At 34.3% G+C, this 21,672-nt stretch overlaps 2 protein-coding genes across 2 annotated transcripts; both read right to left on the minus strand.

Moving 5' to 3' along the window:
* Positions 1–1,087: 1,087 nt before the first annotated feature.
* Positions 1,088–5,938, minus strand: LOC133682438 (tubby-like F-box protein 7). Its single transcript, XM_062105802.1, has 4 exons — positions 5,428–5,938; positions 4,331–4,418; positions 2,248–2,377; positions 1,088–1,815 (listed from the first exon to the last, which is right to left on the minus strand). The coding sequence occupies exons 1-4, from the start codon at positions 5,764–5,766 to the stop codon at positions 1,239–1,241; spliced, it is 1,134 nt and encodes a 377-aa protein (XP_061961786.1). The 5' UTR covers positions 5,767–5,938; the 3' UTR covers positions 1,088–1,238.
* A 9,941-nt stretch (positions 5,939–15,879) lies between these two features.
* Positions 15,880–16,970, minus strand: LOC133691137 (protein DOG1-like 4). The gene is made up of 2 exons (XM_062111488.1): positions 16,464–16,970; positions 15,880–16,324 (listed from the first exon to the last, which is right to left on the minus strand). The coding sequence occupies exons 1-2, from the start codon at positions 16,853–16,855 to the stop codon at positions 16,018–16,020; spliced, it is 699 nt and encodes a 232-aa protein (XP_061967472.1). The 5' UTR covers positions 16,856–16,970; the 3' UTR covers positions 15,880–16,017.
* Positions 16,971–21,672: the final 4,702 nt, after the last annotated feature.

Consider the following 21,672-nt stretch of genomic DNA (forward strand, 5'->3'; position numbering starts at 1 on the left):
AACTTCAGAAAATCCATGCATTTGTTCAATGGTATGCCGGGTTGACCTGGTTAGCAGGTTGATAGATTTAGCTTCTCTTTTTTTTTATAAATATTTTCTTCTTGATTTTATCCTTTGATACTGTGTTGATTGGAAATTGAGTTTAGGGTTATCACAATTTTATATATTTTTTTCATTTTGTTTTCTATTAGGTTATTATGCTTTAAAAAAAATTATTATGTGCTATTTGTAGACAAATAAATTAAGTTATGTCGAGTTAGCTTTCACTCAATTTAATTTGAAATTCAAGTCAAATAAAATAAAATATTGAATTAAAAGGTTTTAAAATTAATCCAATTGGATATATATATATATATATATATATATATATATATATATATATATATATATATATATAATCTTCCAAGTAACCCAAAAAAATCTTCTGCTTTCTTGTGCAACGCGCATTGGTCAGGACTAGAGAAAGACCTGCATCTAGCGACTTGAGGTGGTCTACAGAGCTTGTAACTCCTTATAATGGCTGCCCTGACCATCTGGAAAGGAAATTATATTGCGGAGAACAGGACTGCAAAATTTTCCAAGGCCGAATTCATTGACGTAGAACCTTGCGATTCGGCCACCCCTTCCCTTCTGCCTTTCTCGACGCCCTCGGCGGTGCAATTTGACTTTCTCAAGTCATAACTTGGAAACCAGGTCGGTACAGGAAATACTGCAATGGTAGAACCTATATTTTGACATAGTTTGCTGTTAAGATCGCTGGCGTTTGCCTTCTTGACCATGTGCTAAGACTGATTTATTATACACCAATTGAACAAGCCATCACCCAGAAATCCTTTCCGCCCATGAAATATTGCGTGGGGAAGAAACTAAAAATTGAGAGCTTTATTAAAGCCGTTGGAGAAATCAAAGGGCATATACCACAACAGTGTCTAATATTTTTGCCATAACTGTCTCTGGAGGAAACTGCAAGGAGCTTTGTGCGCCGAGGCTTAATTGCCCACCATCTAAATTGAAAGCGCCAAATTCAAACCAGAAGATGAAAAATGTGCACTATTGCAGTACTTTAGTGAAGAAGGCAGAGACCAAATTATTGGAGATGAAAAATTTTTAGCTCTTGTCATTGATACAATAACAGCATTTACATCACTGGCTTCTTCCAGCCAAACCAACACTTGTAGAATGATAACAAAACATACACCGGAATCCATAATTTTAACATCATAATTATTCCATGTAAATTACTCACATGCCAGTTTCGTGCCAAAACTAGTCAGGCACAAGGCAAATGCTTGAAAAGCTGAAAGTGGCTGCCTATAATCCATGGTGAAAGTATCATCGCCTACCTTCCCAAACTGGAGGAGGACAGTCTCCTCGTCTCCTTTCCCTCCTGGCTGGCTTTGGTCCATAGTTGCAACCAGTTGAAAGTTCTTCACCGATGCTACTGTTACCCGACCATGGAAATTCAAGCACCAACACTGCAAATGCTCATGCCACCTTGGGGCTTTGTTCCGCAAAACTGTAAAACCAGAAGAAGCAGACTCCAGTTGCGTCATCTTTGAGTTGTCAACATTTTTGACATTGGTAGTTTCTTGTGACACTGGGCACTTAAGTGAGCAAACCATCCTCCTTGGACCTCTTGACTTCAAGAGGTTAAATTTATATGAGACCTGCCCAACCTCAAAATTGCCCGCCGGGACTTGAGGGCTTATTTGCTTGCTTGCAAATCGCCGGCTAGCTCTGCTACTTGAGGGCTTAGCACCACTGTGTGGTGGCTGGCTGTCATATATTGTAAAGTTGGTACCAAGGAAGTCTGAACTGCAGTATTCAAAGGAGCAATGGAATTAATTTTCATGACTTGTATTATCACTAGCTGTCCCAGAGCCACAACCTTTTCTATTATTCAAGATACTAAACTTAATTATTTACAAGACACTAAACAAGGTACCCTTCCAATTCAGATCCATATTACTTCTATAATGAAATGCCATGTATTATGAATACAAAAAAAAAGAGAGAGCTCAACATGTAGAAACAAAACCTGAAAACTTGATCATCCAAACACTGGCATTTATGTGAATGCAAAGCATGAACATGAGAACAGACAATGCTATCTGGATTCTTAGCAACTGTGCAAATGGTTCCTAAACTCCCAGGCACAAATTGATGGGTAGGCAGTAACTATATCCATTAAAAGCATTATTTTGGAAACAACCAATCAAGACTTCTGTTGATACAAAAATACCCTACCTTAACTTTCCAACATAAGCATTACTTCCTTGGGATAAGTCATCAGCATCAAGCGAGATGATATACTCTGTGTGAACACCATGCCTATACCTCCGTGCTGCAAGGAGAAACTTCCCCTTATCCGTAAACGCTAGATAGAAAAACAAAAGAGAATCTCAGATGAGACAATGCTCAATTGTTTAAATTATGCTAGTCAAATGACAAGACAAATAATCTAGTGATTAAAAACTGAAATCCAGGAAAGGAAGATAGAAAGTAAGACTAGAACATAATTTGCAACTCAATTTTTACAAACTTCAGAGCACACTGCATACCAAGTCAAGCCATTCATTATAAACTTGTTTGTTCAGCATTGCCTACTTACATCTCAAATTTTCTCCCTTTCCAAACATGGGCTTACAACATCCAAGTAGGGTGTTTGGGAGTTCAGTAACGGTTGTTTTTCAAAGTGTTTTTCGCTCGGAAATGCATTAAAATAATATTTTTTTTATTTTTTAAAAATTATTTTTAACATCAACATATCAAAATGATTTGAAAACACCAAAAAATATTAATTTGAAGCAAAGAAAGATATAAAAAAGTTTTAAATTTTTTCAAAAGCACTTTTGAAATACAAAAACAAACAATAATTACCAAAAGCAAGGACAATAATGTGAGCCACTGCTATAAAAGAAAAAAATTGAAACCATTACCATAAAAGAAATTTGAATACAATTCTAATTTTCTCTTACCAAACATTTTCATAGCTTACGACATCCGAGTAGGGTGTTTGAGAGTGCAGTAACGATTGTTTTTCAAAATATTTTTCGCTCGGAAATGCATTAAAATAATATTTTTTTTATTTTTTAAAAATTATTTTTAACATTAACATATTAAAATGATTTGAAAACACTAAAAAATATTAATTTGAAGCAAAAAAAGAAATAAAAAAGTTTTCAATTTTTTCAAAAACACTTTTGAAACGCAAAAAAAAACAATAATTACCAAAAGCAAGGACAATAATGTGAGCCACTACTATAAAAGAAAAAAATTGAAACCATTACCATAAAAGAAATTTGAATACAATTCTAATTTTCTCTAACCAAACATTTTCATAATTTACTTTCCATGTGCACTTCAGAAACCAGTACCTGACAGTACATTTATAATCCTTTTTTAATTTTATATCTTGCTTGAGCACCAACTCTTTGTGGTGCAAGTACAAGAATTTTTCTTATAGAGAAACAATGAAATTGCAAATATAAAACTCATAGTTGTTGATTGATACAATATCTAAGCAAGTCCTTGCGCTCAACAGTTTCTGCTATGATAGATTATATCACGCACTGACCGTTAAAGTACACAACTTGCCCAGATTGCTACTTCCCATCACATGATGATCAACACACGAAGGGATATTTAATGTCAAACTCCCCAAGTATAAAACTTGAATTAATGGAGGAAGGACATGTATAATTTGTTTATTCAACAGCACATCTGACACCCAGATTTATACATGCAATGAAAACTCATCCCGGAGCCATTTGCTAATAGATTTTTAGAAAATTATATGATTCTATACATAAAATCTCCATGTTTGCAGAAGAAAAGTTGGATCCAAGTTTCCAGGCTCAATTACAAATTTACACTGAACCATTGACCATCACAAGGCACCAGTCATAACCCATAAATAATTGAAGAAACCAAAAACATTTTCACCACTCATAGTTCACCAAATTCAAAAGCTTTTTACCTTTTCTTTTTTACTTTTTTTTTTTTAAATAATTTTCCATTACGTGCTAGTCAATATATAGGTGAGGCACCTAAATCAAACAAATTTCATCTATTGAAAAGAATGCACAATATCATATAAGGACCGAGTCAAGTTGATTTGAACAAGTATGGGGCCACCACTCAATAATATCTACAGACAAAAGTCAAAGTATAGGCTGACAAATGAACCATGTCTCTTTCATCTTTGGTACTAGCAAGTCACATGTCAACAATTTACACAAAAACTAATTAGCTCCAAAACTAGTACATAGAAAAATCCTCTGTGCATCTTCATAATTTGCAAACACACATCTACCAATTATTTACTTACATGGAGTAAGAGCAAGATATAGGTAAAATGTTGAAGTCTTCTTATTCCGTTTTATAAGACATTGATGGGGCAAGTCGCGTGGACCCGGCTGCATTTACAATGAAAAGAAAAAAGAATCATCAATTCCAAAACTTCAAACATGTTTGACCAACAATGGCAGCAAGGCAGTAAGTCACACAACACGGATCAGCAAGCTGAATAGAGAATCCAAAAGTGACTAAATTACCATCCCAACATTTTGCACAGAAATGACAAATGGAAAGAAAATAATGGAATAAAAAATAGCAACGTAATTTAAGATACGTCTTCAATTATTCTCCAGGAATCACCTCCTCAAAACCAAGTCACGTCTCAGCTCAGCAAGTTATACGAATAGATCCTAATTCTAAATTTACAATTTGGTAACCCATGCCTTGTCTAATACCATATGTACTCTAACGAAAAATGGAAAACATGTTCTAACATCGAGAAGAATATCTCCAAAATCTTAGGCAAAAGAACGATCCCATCAACATATAAAAGCACCATGTCCCAGTTGCAGACCCAGCCAAAGTGGGATCTGAGAAGGAGTGTTTGATGAAAATGTCCTCCACAATTTTCTAAAGAAGTTACTGTTTCCAATTTCTGAGATTCAAACCCAAAAGCAACTTTCACCATTTCCCTAACACCTCATAATTCTCTGAACATGGATGAATATTCTAAAGGTCTAAAGATGCAATTGTGAGAGCAGAGAAATTGGAAAATCAATTCTTGAAACTCAAAATACAAACCTTTATATTAAAGCTATTTGCCTTCTAAAGTTTAAATTTTAAACATTTCCATTCTCCTTCATTTATTATTCCTAAATCTTTGGTTTTTCTTTTTCCACTAAAAGAAATTAATGCAATTTAAAACAAATTAAAAGAATAATTAAGGTAAATTATCTAGTAAAATTCAAGAAAAAGCACAAAATCTTAATCCCTAGATCCCCAGTAACTTGAATCAATATAATTAAATAAAACCCAATCAGAATGACAGAATATTCCTTCACAAAATATTTATAAAAAATCAATAAAAAACCCCCTTAGATTCACCATAATAAAATAAAAAAATCAGACCTGTTTAAGGCAAGAAGGGAAAGTGATTTTTCCAGAACTTCCATTATTGTTGTTGTTGTTAGGAAGAGACTTGACGATGTCTTTGGTAACTTCTCTCCATTTCTTACAAACACAAGCACATGCGACGACGTTTTGTCTCTGTGGCCACCGATCCTCACTCTCTTCAACTCGTTTTATTATTTCTCCTAATAACTCAGGCAACATACTCCCCCACCCATCCGACTCACCCCCCGACTCACCAACGAGTCGCCCCGATTCCACTCCATTTCGTTCGTTTCTGTTCTGGTTATTGAACGATCTTGAGAACCTTCGCGATAAAAACGATCTTCTTAGCGACATTAGAAGGCAGGCAGGCAGACGGAGAGAAAGAAAGAGAAGAAAGCAAACTGTTTTTTTTTTCTTTTCTTCTCTCTCTTTTTTTTCTGAGTGTTTTTGTCTTAAAACTAAAGAAAAAAAAAACACAGGGGAGGCAGTTTCTCTCTCTCTCTCTCTCTTTTCTTAAATTGATTTTGGCTGGAAATGGAAACGGTTTATAAACTGGTGTGGCTGTATGATGTTAACTTAGACAGACGAATGGGAAACCTGACTTTGAACAGGTGGCGTGAGGATATTAATTGAGGGGAGACAAGGACGTGAGAGTAGTGTGATTGGAAGGTGAAAGTCAAGAGACGGTGCTGCTGGAGGTAGGAGATTTTTTTGACTGAGTCTGCTAAGAAACAATAAAGCGCAAAACTGTGCGTTTTATGGTGTTTGCGTTCGCTTAGCCATCCTACTTTTATTTAAATCTACTTTTATTTTTATTAATTTTATATATATATATATATATATATATATATATATATATATATAGAAGCTGCAATGAGATTATAATTATTTTAGTTTTTAGCCAACTTCTTTTGTCTAAATGGGGAGATCCGGATTAAACCGGAAGAAAACCGGTGATCTATGTGGACAATAATCCACGTAACCTTGCCTATGTATTACGATAAGTTTGCATTGTGATGAATTGGCCAAGTCTGCCCTGTGCTGTTCAAAATTGTCCTCCAAATTTTGCCTAAAAAAAGAGTCAGTGTCAAGACAAACTTGGATTAGTTTTCAAATTTTAAATCGTCTGAATAAACAAGTTCCACTTCAGACCGTTGTGTTTATTTTTAGAATTTCTATGAAATCGAAGGAGAGCAAAATGGTAATATTGTCAAATGAGTTATCTTATGTATAAACAATCTTTTGATGCGAACAAAATACGTTGCATATAGGTTTTCTTTTCTTAAACAAATAACACTTTTTCAAAAAAAAAAAACAATTGGTAAAATAACACATTTTAAAAGCACTTTGGTGAAATAGTATATATATCGTGATTGAGAAATGTGATATTAAAACTTTTTGTTATTTAGAAACAGAAAACATAAAAAAACAATTATGAATATTTTGGTGAAATAACATAGTTTATATATATTATAATTGAAAAACATGAAATTCATTCTTTTTGTTATTTAAAAACACAAAATTATAAAAAAAATAATATGAAATGGGCTAGCACAATTTACGATGATGAGAGAGAATAGAAAAAAAAGGAGAAAGCGACCTTGAAGGCAAATCGAAACTTCAATTATGACATCACTGATACCATTGAAAAAATTTCGACGAGACGAATTCAATAACATCAATGAAAGTCACCAGTGATGACCAGAGTGGACATCATTTGTTGTGCAAAATTAACAGGTGACTCATTTGCCTTTGACGACAAGGGTGGTCTACTCTAATCACTATCAGTGACCTTCCTTTATGTTTTTTCATTCGTTTCGTCGAGATCTTTATAAAGGTATTGATGCTATCATAATTTGAGATTTAACGTGCTTCTAAAATCTTTTTTCTCTCTCTCCTTTCTTCTCATTATAATTACTCACTTAACTATGGGTGGCAAGTGTGGTCTGATTCGGTCATCGTTGATGATATTTTTTGGTATCATTAGATTCATTTTATCGAGATCTTTTTTATGATATCAGTGGTATTGTAATCGGAGTCCTAGTGTGCCCCTGACATCTCTTTTTTTTTCTTTCCTTGTTGTAATTTATACAAGTTCATTTCACAATTTCTTTATATTTTGTGTTTATAAATAATGACAAGTTTGAATGTCGCGTTTCTCAATTATATGGGAGTTACTTTGTTATACAAACTATTTTATTTTACTAAAACTTCTAAAAATATAAATAATAAATTGATAAATTAAATAACATATTTGTTTTTTAAAAAGCAATCATATAAAAATATAATTAACTAGGGATGAAAATAAAACATACATACAAATAGAAACGCACATAAATAAGTTTGCATTCTCTACTAGAAGAGTGGATGTTTTCCATTTCCATATGTGCACCATGGAAAAATTGCCCTTATACACAATAATTAATCAAATTTCAATCTGATTGTAGATTTTACATTCTCTAATGTCATAAATGTCTATATTAACATATATTCAGATAATGAGTCTATTGTTTAGAAAACCTATTTAGTGTGTGTTTAACATTGTGATAGCTTTTGCGGTTGCGATTTGAAAAAAATAGGTTTAATAAAATTATTTTTAATTGTAATTGAATTAAAATATGAATCTAGTTAAACTGTTGTTGATAATAAAATGACTAAAAAAACACGTAGTAATTTAAAACTTCAAATTATATATAAAAATATGATTATTAATATATAATAAATATAGCAAAACAAAATCAAAGTCCTAGTTTAACAAAAAAAATAAAATTTACTACCTTAGTCATTAATTCTTGTTGATTGTTTGTCTTATTGATTTAAAAGTGCTTTTATTTTTTTAAAAATCAAATTGTATTCTTTGATAATTTTATATTATTATAGCTAAAACCAATTAAAAGAGATAGATAGAAAATTAAGATGTTTTAATAAGGCAATGACTAATGCAAGTTAAGGGATTAAATTATGTGTTTTCAAATATCAAGTATTAAGTTATAATTATTTTTTAATATAGGGACTAAACAATAATTTATTATTTATAAAGGTTATTGTCTTGTTTGATGCCTAGTTGCCTTTTTCTTTCTAAAATAAACTTAGCTCCTCTTAAAAATATCAACAATCCAATAAACTAGAGAGATAGAAACCGTTTTAGAATTCAAGAATGGCTTCCATTTCTTTTTTAACCTTGTCCTAAGCTTTTTTTGGCTAGAGCTATCACTTATTGTGTTACTAACCACTATCGTGATCGTTTTGTTTTGTTTGGTTTGTTGGTTATGGTTATATGTTACAATATACTTTGTTTCACTTACAAGTTATGATAATATCAAGGTTGATGGTTTTTTCTTTCTTTTTCTTAAAATATATTATGATAGAAATTTTGAATTTTTAAAATGTTTTTATTGTGTATTTCTTAAGTAGAAATATGTATTTACTTAATGGTTCTAACAAACTTCAAAGTGGAAACTTATAAAATGATCTTATGTAATGGCAAGAGGGTGAAGTTATTTTGGTCTTGAGAGTAGCAAATTCAATAGTAATAAAAATTGGATCAACAAAAAGAAAAGGAGGAGCGAACAAAAAGCATTTAGAAGAAGCTTATAAGAAATTGAGGTCATACCTCATTCATCGGTGGGACTCGGGAACAAAACTTGTGTTTCATTTTGTAATCAATTGGGCTAGAATTGTGATTGGGTATCAAAAACAGAAGTAGTTACACCACTAAATATGTTTTTAATCCTTATAAAGTTTAAATAAATTTATAGATCTAATAAAAAAGAAGCTATATTATATTTTTTTATGTGAAGAAAATTTAATACATGAACACTCACGCGGGTCAAAGCCTGCTTGCTTTACAAAATGAAAAAAAAATATTTATTTTATAGGACACATCAAATATTAGAAATTTGAAAGGTATAGCCAAGGGAATAGCCTAACTCCCTTGGACTCGGCCAAGCAAATGACTCAGTTTCCTTAGGTTCAACTACATTTTATATCATACTCTATCTACACCTCTAGGTATATAAAAAATCTCTCAAGGGCCTATCATTTTTCCATCGCATTAATGTATTCCAGCCCCTAATCTCCACTAAAGGATAAGATTCATGAGTTATAAATACCTCATGAACTCTTCAAGATCCAGGTTTATAATCTTTTTATTCTTAACATTTTTAGCAAACATATTTTTAAAGTCTATCTCTTTAAAATATCATTGCACTCTTTCTCTAAAAACATACTTAAGCATATAAGAGTCTTTGAATCTACTAAAGGAGACCTTTTTGCAGGTACCACCCACTAGTCATATTAGTTTATTAGGCACCATGCACCAACTATATTGGTTAGAGATAATAGATTAGGTTGCTAGACCCAAAAGATTAACGAACTATCCAACATATTAGTCTTGCTTCTTAGCTATTTGGATTTTTTCGGACCTTATCATTAGCGACATTTATGAGACGCTTATCAAAAAGCCATTAATTTCTAAAACTTATTTTTGATATTTTCAGGTCATTCCATGATACACAACTAAGACAAATCTAGGCTAGGACGCGAGATTAATTTACCCATTACCATGGATACTTCTACCAATCGGACCTTCAATAACTCACTAGTCTGTTGCAACTCCTTACTCAGGTCGTGTTGGCAATCCAAGAGCAAAATTATATCTTGTCACCCCAACAAGTCTTGACACTCAGCACCACGACCATTAGTAGCATTAGGCACTCGTAGATGATAACACTACCCAAATGAGACTAGGCAAAATGACATTGATGTGAGTCTCTCAAGAACTACATTTTTATAAAAAAAGTCTGAAAAACTATGATGGCCTAATCAACTTAAGTGAACATATACATAATATGCGTGGTAGCTTAGAGTTAGTCCTCTATGGCAATGACTCAATATGCAAAATCCTCCCCCCAACCTTCTAAGGGTCCACGCATACATGGTATAATAATTTGGAGCCAAGCTCCATTGAAGGTTTTAGTGACTTTTGCACCAAGCTAGTGGCACGCTTTAAAACTAACATAACCCTTAAGAAAAGTTTTATAAAGCTATTTGGTGTTGCCTAACAAAAGGGTGAGTCTACACAGATGTATTTGAAGAGGTTCAATGAAAAGATAATCAAGGTAAAAGAATTGCTTGAGTCAATAGCCTTAAAGGTTTTAATAAGAAGGGCAAGGGAACATGTCACATAGAGAAAACTTTATGTCTCAGTAGACAAAAGCTTGTTCAAGGTGAACCAAGTTATAAAAAATCACATATGGGTGGAAAATGCTAGTTTGGTACGATATGGGCCTCCTTATTTTACAAGGACAACCAACATGAAGGACCTTCTAAACAAAATTATTCTTCTAGTAGAAATGAAAGATCAAGGAAGAACCATAAATGATCAACCTATGAGTATTTGATGTATCATAATGATTTATAACTCCATTGAATCAAAATAGAATCATCTATTTAAAGCTATCAGGATAGTCAAACATGACGCCACCTTCAAGACATGTTCCTTTTAAGAACCTCCCTTGTACATATCACTCAGATCACCTCATAATGCATAATCTTTAATAAAAATGTAAGTATATTTTTAAAATAAAAATAATGTCTCCGATATATATTTCTTAGGAAACATTTGACTTGTTTATATTAGGGCAATAACCCTATAATTTCCATGGAATGAATTGACCTGGTATCTCTATTGCAATAACATTATTCTCCATGAAGGAGATTGACTTATTCTTTTTAAGGCAATTTCCAACTAATTCAATGTTGAAGAATGAAGTAAAAAATAAATCAACTAGCTAGAAAAGGCAAGTCAAACAAACAATCTGAGTTAATCTATTAAACCCGCAACTTAGGTTATGAGATCGAGATAAATTCATTGAAAACAAATAAAAAAGAACTATGAAGCCTCACTTTTAGCAGATCTAGTATCAAAGGTTGAAATTGAGAAAAAAAAATTAAATCTATTTAATCGGTAGATAACTTAACAAAAAAAATACAAAGTATCTCAAAATAACCTACTATTGAAGGATGAATTAAAAAAAAAGAGGTTGTTGAAGGGTTAGATTAAAAATAAATAAATAAAAACACAAAATACTATTATAATAAATAATATTTTGTGGTGTAACTCAGTGATTTAGCCAGATTGTTTAGTGCTTTATTAATATTAGCTAACGTAAACTTTTAATTACATCAAATAACACTATGCGTTTTATGATATTATGACAGACAATTAAGGGTTTATGAATTAATGTTTACATGGACAAAGCTAGCTAGGAATTTAAAGTTAACGAGATAAAAAAGATATTGAGGTGTCAAAATAGTTTACGCGCACACACAAAAAAAAAATATATACATGAAAATTATGAATTATGGGCTAAAATGTAGTATTTTTAATTTAAAAGGAATCATTAGATATAAACTATTAAAACCTACTTGAAATAACCAACAAGCTTCAGAGATCATTTTGAACTTTGAGAGGATCGTAGCTCCACCTTACACCCCTAGGTTTGCCCTCGTACGTGGCTGTATAAGGTATCAATTTTTAAATATGGACAATATTGATGTGGCTATGATATTGGTGGAGTATAAGGTTAATTTGTTCTTTAACATATTTATATATGATATTCATTTTCTTAAATTAGCATCTAATTATTCTTGAATATATTAGAGAGAAAGAGGAAATAAATCTTTTAAATAATTAATTTATATAAAAAAATAAGTCTCCTATGACATGAAAGTTGTCTCTAGATGCCCGATCTTTGAACAATAAAAAGGTTTTCTTTGAAAAGTCCCAAACCAATTACATCGTGCGATAGTTGAATTTGTGGGGTAGCTACGCACGTATATATATATATATATATATTTTTTTTTTTGTTGATTAAAATTGTATGTTAAGTTAATTTCATAGTACGATTTCGTTCGATGTAAATCAATTTTAATAGTGATTTATTGTCATTTAATAAATGATTGTATTACATGGAGACAGGTTGCCGATGGAAAATGTTCATGTCGATGTGCCTGGAATCTAGTGAGAAAGAAAGGAAATAATGTTGCCTGACATCGTAAGTTTATTCGAGGATCATTGCATATTCCTAGATGCAGTAGCAGCTTTATTGTTTGGCTCTCTGTGTCTGTGTTGAATAGATTATCTGTTTCAGTAACCGCGAGAGATTTAGTGTATCTGATTAGATTTTAAGTTTATTATTTTAAAGATTATCTGTTTGAGATTTATAAAGTTTAAAATTATTAGAGGGTTATATGAATATTAATTTTAGAACTATTAAAGAATAATACAAATCATATCCTGGAACTTCGCTAATTAGCTTAAGTATTTAGGTTGAGATGGTTCTTTGACATGTTATCAGAGCTTTAATAACTAAGCGGTCACGAGTTCGAATATCACAATCTCTATTTATTTGATAAAAAAATCAAGCACAAGGTAATGTGAACCTGTGTAAGTTTCAAGTTCAAAAAGGCTTTCACTTGCGGGAGTATGTTAGAGAATAATATAAATCGTATCTTGAACCTCACCTAACAGCGTAAGCTTTTGGGTTGAAATGGTTCTTTGACATGGTATCAGAGTCTTCATGACTAAGCGGTTCAAAAAGGCTTTCACTTGAGGGAGTATGTTAGAGAATAATATAAATCATATCTTGAACATCACCTAATAACGTAAGCTTTTGGGTTGAAATGGTTCTTTGACATGGTATCAGAGTCTTCATGACTAAGCGGTTCAAAAAGGCTTTCACTTGAGGGAGTATGTTAGAGAATAATATAAATCATATCTTGAACATCACCTAACAGCGTAAGCTTTTGGGTTGAAATGGTTATTTGACATGGTATCAGAGTCTTGATGACTAAGCGGTCACGAGTTCGAATCTCAACATCCCTATTTATTTGATAAAAATTAAACACAAGATAATGTGAGCCTGTGCAAGTTTCAAGTCCAAAAAGCTTTTACTTGAGAAGGGCTTTCACTTAAAGAAACATGTTACAAAATAATACAAATAATCAAGATTCGGCCATACTCGTTCGGATATTTATATTAAAAAAAAAAACAACTGCAAGGGGGAAGAAATTAATATTGATATAACCTGCTCCAAAAGACAGGGATCGATCGCCTATTCTTCTCGTACAGCTTCACCGAAAACAGATGGCAGTACTATATTTTGAAGAAAAAGTGGGATTTTTGAGCAGGTTGAAGATTGACATGGAGAGTTGGGTTGGGCTCTTTCTTTTCTGCAAAAGAAATGTTTTCTTTCTATTTTGTTAAGAATTTCTTGGTGCTCTTATATCTATCAAATTTCGAAGGAAAGGAACAGGAGAGTGCGTACGTGGCTGGATGGGGCAATTGGTAGTGTCTTAATTTGTCGATAGAATCTTGCAAGAAGTTATTGTAAATCCCAGATAAATAGTTTGCTTTTGTTTGTACTTTGGTGTTTATATATTATACAAATTAACCTTGCAAGCAATTTGCTTAACTTGATTTTCATCCATGAAAAATCCATTCATAAAATAAAATAATTTACAGCGTAATTAAGCAGTGTTCAGAATAATTCAAACATAAATTACACGTTTAAATAGTGTCTAGAATCTTGAAAGCTTGACTTGAAGTTAAAGAAAGGTTAAAAAATCATTTCTAAGTTATCTATTAGAGCGAGATTTTAATGTATGATTTATATAATTTTTTAATATATATTTTTAAATAAATTTTTTTTAAATTTGAAAATAATTTATATTATTTTATAATTAACTTTTATCAAATAAAATGATGATGATGATAAAATTCAAACTTTTAACTATTTAATTATAAAAGTTTTGATATTATATTAAAAAACAATTAGGGGATACTCTAATATATAATTTATATATTTTTCTAATAATTACTTAAACATAATACAATTGCGTAAATCATGAACGAAGAAATAATCTTCTCCCGGTCAACACGTTAATTTCCTTAACTAAAAAAAGAAGAAGAGAATGGTGAAATATTGTTGCTTTCCAATGATAATTGTCAGGCAGAAATCAGAATTGGTGCTAATATTGGCCACCATTTTGTTAGGTCAATAATGAATTATTATTATTATTATTATTAAGTCTCTCTTGGTATATGACACGCTGCCATTTCAAGAAACGCATGGTGGCACCATGCATGTTGCATACTCTTGCAAGCGGCCACGTTGTTTCGTCAGGTTGTTATTCAGAAAATTCAAGTAAATTAATTTACACGTGTTAAAAAATCATAATTTAAAATTTTATAAAAATTTAATAGTCAATAATAAAAATAACATGATAAGAAAAAAAATCACCAAAAAAAAACTAATACACTCAATATTAAAAAAATCTCAACAATAAAATTATAACCACAAATTAAAAAATCACTAAATTAATCCTAAATAAAATCCCTACACTACCTAAACCCAATCAATTTACCTCAAATCCTGTTTTTTTTCATCTTTTTCTCCTGCTTCGATTCGACAATTAGTGGAGTGGCAGATATGCTCCTTACTAAAACTTAATAAAGCTGATTCGACATTTGATTAAAGTTTAAGGAAAAAGGAAAAGGAGAGATCAGGACAGAAATAGATTAATGGCACCTCAAAAGGTAAGTAATTATTTCTTTTTGAAAAACAAATAAAAAAAAGAAAAATCCTTTATGTGAGCATCTTTCTAAAATTGCCTCCCGTATCCTATCCTCTTATGCATTGCCCAATAATCTAGAAATTATGGAATAAAATTGTAGATCGGAGAGGTCTGAAGTCTCTAAACTCTAGGTAATGTCATATGCCCTAAGGACTTTCAATATGACTAGGTTTTATGCAGGAAAATCATTGTAAGTTTGAAAGATTTATTTTGGAGGTTTTATATTTAGTATTATTTGGACTATATGAATGTCAAGAACATTTTTGATATTTGAGGAAAAGTAGCCAATTTCAGAAAATATTCTATGATATTTGTTCTATTTTATTGCAGGTTGGATAAGAAATCTGAATTTTTTATTTTAATAAATAGATGCTGATCTATATAGGAATCACAAATATATTTTGGCTTGGTCCGCTTAAGTTCTGATTCCATTTGGTTTTTATGTTACTGCTTTATTAGTAGGGCTATTTGTTTCTTTATTTTTCTTTCCTGTAATTAAACTGATGTCTAAACTACAACATATATAGCTAAAGCTTTACTCTTTTTAGTTTGTTTTTCAAATAATAAATATGAATCAATTGGATAATTTCAGTTATATTGGGATTAAAACAAAAGCCAATTAATTACTTTACATTACATGACAAAACATACACTCAAGGTTCAATTTCAATTGTTAGTGCAAGATTTAAGAGGTTATCATTTGACTAAACAAAATCAACAAAAGCCAATCTCTCAAACATCTAGGTAAAACCCACATTCAATTAAAGTTGACAACCACCTGTTTTGGAGATTCCTACATTACAAAACGTAAACAAACACATTGGACATCATCTAGCACATAAAATTGTTGGTGAAGTACCAAAAACTACTAGTAAATTGGACATCTTCTAGCACATAAAACTGTTTTTGGAGATTCCTGCAGTACAAAACGTAAACAAACACACCCAAATCTTGATTGTTTCGGCATCAAACACTTTGACATGGGCGGTGATCAAGCTTCCTCCCCCACCCGTAGACTCCAAACTGCAATTCACCAGCAGCAACCAAGAATTCCACTGCTTGCTGTGTGGTCAATAATTCAACAACCCTCCTGATTGTTCTCAGCCTTAGGTCATCTGCCTTCTTCACAACACTCACCAGCCGTCCGACCTTGTCACCAAGATCTGTGAATGACCCCAACATTACCTCATTTGCACTAGCTTGCCACTCTGATAGCTCACCTGTTATCGCATTCTCTTCTTTCACTGTCTCACATTGTAACTCACTGACTCTCCTGTTTTTAGCATGAAATTATTTATTTAGAATTATAACTGAATTATTCTTTACATGTATTTACCAAGTCACAAACAATTATTAAAGAAAAAAAAGTAAGTAGATACCAAGAATATACATAAAATGTGAAAATTCAAAACCTGAATTGATTAGGTGATAGATCACCAAGATCTCCAGTACTTCGGCCCTTTAAAATATCAGCAATATGAAACTCAAAAAGAATACTAGACTCAGTGTAGACAAGGTGAAACAAGGTGGTGGGTCGCCACCCAGCAATCCAGTGAAGCGACCTCTCGAAGCAGGAGGCCCAAGGGGCTGTGAAGACTGACAAAACGTCACTCTCTATGGCCATAGATTTCACCCTATAGAACTCGGCATAGTGGCTTACGATCTTTTGGGCTAGGCTAATAAGATGGCTTCTATCATCTTGGCTGCTTGGTGGTTTGGGGGCTGTCCTCAATTGTTCCAGAAGTTGATTGAGTTGGTCGAACCAGGTATCATAGAACCTGCTAAAGCTGCTGGAGCTGCTCATTTTTGTTGGTTAAGTTCAAAGGGGGCGTTTTCTCTTAGTGGGTTTCTCGTTCTGTTTTCTTCTGTTTGGGAGAAAGAGGGATTTTGGGTTTGGCCTGGCTTCAATTATGAATCATGAATGCATGCTAAATGAAAGGGTTACTACTTGCTAGACGAGTGGAGGGGGCTATATGACACTTGGAGAAGCTGTATGTTTCTAATAGGATTGATATAAATATTGATACAGGTGCTTAACCACTTAAGACAGCACTGACGCCGCCATATTTTTGACACTGTAATATATTCACAGATTCAATCATGCTATTACGCAATTGTATTTTGATCATGTTTTGTTTAGACTGGATAATTTTTTATTTTTTTTTCACTTGTGGTCCGTCATCTTGTTGGTGTTTTCAGACTCCAAAGATAGTTCGAAATGGGGACAGTTTTTCAAGTTATGGAAATTTTATGGTCATTTGATGACAATGCCTTCCGCTAAAACCTGCCCTTTAACCATCATTGGCCATTAATTCAGAAGCTCATCAAGTATGTGTGGAACACACCAAAAGATCCCCCACCATAATTAAGAAGAATTTGGCCCATAATGTCCATGCAAATTAGCATATGATCTGAAGTCTCTATTACAGTGTTATAGAATGGACAAAAGGACTGATCCAAGGATAAAAGGTTACAACTACATAGGAAAGATCTAGTACATAGTTTTTGGAGGAGCTGAAGACTTCCAAGCCAAAGGATAACAACATTGTCCTTACCAACATATTGCTTAGAAAAGTCCGGATTGTTGAGTCTGGTATCATGTAAGCAGAGACACCCATGTCCAGATACCAATCAGAGAAGGACCATTTGATACAGAATAAGAACTCTAAAGGGATTCATCTAGCTATGTCGAAGGATTTGAATGATCATAGCGATTCCTGCATTTATCAGTCATATTACCCTTAATTTTACAGGTCTGGCACTTTAGATTGTAAGAGCATTAATTACTTCTGGTTCCATTAGGCTGACTATTGATGTTTCTAGATGAGGAGTGTCCAAAATATCTATAAAAACGACCACGGGAGTGATGATTACGAAATTGATTTCAATGTCCAGATAAAGGAGCGAGTGGCTATAAAAGCTACAATAGGCAAAGGCTGAGATTCCAATGATTTTTGAAAGAGATCATGACTCTCAGCCAGCAGAACCAGATCATGAATGGGAGTTAGCGATATTATAGAATGTATAGCTTGTATATATCATAATAGAAAAATAATAAAGGATTATTCCAATATTGTAATCCCTACAGTTACTGCCGTGTTCTGCCGCATATATATAAATAGGAAGGTTGGCTAAGGCACAACCTAACACATTTTATTATTCTCAACTTGGTATCAGAACCGCAAAACCCTAAAAATAATTAACCTACTTTTCTCACAGCCGACAACCTTCCTACCACAGCCAACATACACCTTCCCTTGCAGCACAACCTCCCTTCTTCAATGGAACAACCGCCACATACATCTTCTTCCTCTGCAGCACCAGCAGTTCAGCCTTCTTCTCCGGCAGTGCAGCCTTCTTCCCCTACAGCGCCTCCTCTGCTGCCTCACAACCTGGTTTCTCCTCTGCCATGGCTGGTGAACGTCTCCTCTTGCAGCCCATGTCTGATGCAGCTGTTGTCTCTACTGCCGCAAGTATTATCTCCTTCTCTCACACTCATCAAGTCATCCCTCTCAAGTTAACAAACACCAATTATTTATATTGGCGTATGCAGATGCTGCCGTATCTCCTAGGCCAAGGATTTTTTGGTTTTGTTGATGGCTCCAACACATGTCCATCTTCATATGTTCTTGTCGGAGATGGTATCTCTCTTCAGGTAAATCCGCTCTTTCTTCGTTGGAAACAACAAGACCAACTTATTTTGAGTGCTCTTCTTTCCTCCCTATCTATGGAAGTTTTGCATCTTGTTGTTGGCTGTCAAAGCTCTTTTTCAGCTTGGCACACTTTTGAGCGAGCTCTCGCTTCCACCTCCAAAAATGGAACCAAAGACCAAGTGCGATTTGAAAGCAAAGCAGCGATCTCATCACATATAGCATCATGCCAAACTGCATACCGGTCAGCATCAGAGAATGCAAAAGGCTCAGAAAAGAGAGAATGTAGTACCCGTGTGGAGGCAGAGGTGGTGACAGCGGAAGCAGCTAGATTTATTGTCTTCGACTGTCATAGGATGGCTCCTGCATGCTGGTGGAGACGCAGGGGAAGATGGTGGTAGTGAGGAGACCTGTGGCAACTGATAAGAAGATAAATCAACCATAAGTTGCAGACCTGCGGGAGAGGATGATGAAGAAGCAGCCTCCAGCGCAAGACTGTCAGCAGAGGAGGGGCTGTAGGCAGAGACCGAATCTACAGGAATGCTGGCTAGGGTGGGCAAAGCAGAGGAGGGACTAGAGAGCGTCCCAAGATCATGAGGAGAGGAGACCAATTGTCAAATTGAACCTGCATCATAAGGGTTAGGTAAACAAGCATGTGATGATGGCCAAGGGATGGTTGGGGGCTGTGGTCGGGTGGTTGTTTGGAGTGGCAGAGCTGAGTGTTGTGGGCTGTTTGGGTGGCTGGTGGAAGTGGGTGGTGGTGGGTGGTTTAACAAGTTTGGGAGGGTGACAGTAGTGGTGGAAACTTTTACAATCTGTTCAGAATTATCAAATGGAAACACATGTTCATGGAAACGGACATGACGGGAAATATAAATACGTTGAGATGCAATGTCAAAACATCGATAACCAAGATGGGAGGAACTATATCCAAAGAACACACATGGAGAGGAACAAAAATCCAATTTATGATTATTATATGGACACAGAAAAGGAAAACAGAGACACCTAAAAGTACGCAGAAAATGATAATCAGGAGACCGGTGAAATAAACAATCAAACGGAGAGCGACGGGCAAGAACAGGAATAGGCATGCAATTTATAAGATAAACAGAGGTTTGAAAAGCATAATTCCAAAATCGAAGAGGTGATTTACATTGCCCTAAAAGAGTAAGACCTGTTTCCACAATATGCCTATGACGATGCTCTACTGTGCCATTTTGTTTATGACTGTGACGACAAATCAAACGATGATGAATACCAACAGTCTGAAAAGATGTGGATAATTTTCGGTATTCACCGCCCCAATCAGTTTGAACAGATTTTATTTTTAATGAAAACTGACGTTCAACGAGAGTCTGAAATTAATGAAATACAGAGTAAACATCAGACTTGGCAACGAGAGGATAATACCATACATATTTAGTATAAGCATCAACAAAGATAACAAAATAACGATAGCCATCTGAAGAAAAAAGAGGAGCAAGGCCCCATTCATCACTAAAAATTAATTCAAGCGGAGCAGAAGTTTTGTAACCCGTAGGTCCTAAAGACAAACGCAATGATTTTCCTAAAGGACAACTTTAACATTGAAAATTAAGACGTTTGTTGTTACAAATGATCTTATTTTTCGAGATTAACAATTGAAAAATACGTGTTGTAGGATGACCTAGTAAACGATGCCATAAATCCGCAGAGGCAGAAGTGTAGGGAGACCAATAGGCTTGAGGAACTGACGTGATGGAAGACTTGGTCAGGGCATAGAGACCATCTTTACTCTGACCTGAGAGAAGGACTTCATGGGTGTTGAGATCCTTGACATAAAACACACGAGGGTGAAATTCAAAATAAATATTATTATCAAAACAAAATTTCTGAACAAAGAGCAGAGGTTTCGTGATTGCAGGAACATGAAGAACATTAGATAAGGTGAAAGAAGGATGTGGTGTATATATTTTTGTATGACTGAGATGAGATATAGGGAGGCCCTTACCATCACCAACATGCAAATTATCATTACCAAGATACGGTTCTGAAGCAGTCAAGGTGGCAAAATCAGGTGTGACGTGTTGATTGGCATCGGTATCTAGAAACCAATCAACAGAATCGGTTGAGGAGAGATTGGACTGCACCAGATTGGCAATAGACTGTTGGCCATAACCTTGCTGTTGGAATTGAGGACAATGGGGAGCTGTATAGCTGAAATTTTGACACAATTGGTAGCGTGGATTCTGCCCTGCCATGAGCCCTGCCGACTGTCATCGAATGAGGAGTTCTGGAAGCTACGGTGATCAGGTCTGGGGCCAGCAAACCGATTGCCTCTACTGCTGGACTGGTTGGGACGCCAGCCACGGTTGAATCGGCCCCTGTTGCGGCCAAAATTGCCAAAGGTCTGGCGCTGCGCAACAAGAGCAGATGATGGAGTGCTGGGTGTGGGCAGCAGAGGAGCATGTATGGCAGCTGAAGATTTGTGAAGAAATTCATGTGTGTGACTGTGAAGATCTGCATATGATAAAGGTTCGGCCTTGGTAATAGGACTTGTAACTAGGTCTTTAAACTCTCCCCGAAGAATATGATAAACGTTCATTCTTCTATGAACGTTGGTGGCAATAGGTAGGTATATCGGATCAAATGTCGTGTTGATGGTAGTATTGAGCGCTATAAAGCGCGCCTTGTTTCTGGAGGTTTTACCCAGCAGGAAGGTATTGATTATTCTGAAACCTTCAATCCAGTTATTAAGCAGGCCACTGTCCGATTGGTTTTCTCTATCGCGGTTTCGCGCAATTGGAAGATTCATCAACTTGATATTCATAATGCCTTCCTCAATGGTGTTCTTACTGAAGAGGTCTACATGAAACAGCCTCCAGGTTTTGTTGACTCTTCTCTTCCATCTCATGTGTGCAGATTGCACAAATCATTATATGGTTTGAAACAGGCATCGAGAGCATAGTACACTCGTCTAAGTGATTTT

The sequence above is a fragment of the Populus nigra genome, chromosome 1 (assembly GCF_951802175.1).
Source record: "Populus nigra chromosome 1, ddPopNigr1.1, whole genome shotgun sequence".
NCBI lineage: Eukaryota > Viridiplantae > Streptophyta > Magnoliopsida > Malpighiales > Salicaceae > Populus > Populus nigra.

Bases quoted from the DNA above. Each gene is read 5' to 3' on its own strand.
- LOC133682438 (XM_062105802.1), bottom strand. From the start codon at position 5,766: ATGTCGCTAAGAAGATCGTTTTTATCGCGAAGGTTCTCAAGATCGTTC. The intron at 4,419-5,427 runs GTCTGATTTTTT...TTGTAAATGCAG, and splicing joins TCCCTTCTTGCCTTAAACAG to CCGGGTCCACGCGACTTGCC. The intron at 2,378-4,330 runs GTAAGTAAATAA...TTTTCTATCTAG, and splicing joins ATATCTTGCTCTTACTCCAT to CGTTTACGGATAAGGGGAAG.
- LOC133691137 (XM_062111488.1), bottom strand. From the start codon at position 16,855: ATGAGCAGCTCCAGCAGCTTTAGCAGGTTCTATGATACCTGGTTCGAC. The intron at 16,325-16,463 runs GTTTTGAATTTT...TGCTAAAAACAG, and splicing joins CTATCACCTAATCAATTCAG to GAGAGTCAGTGAGTTACAAT.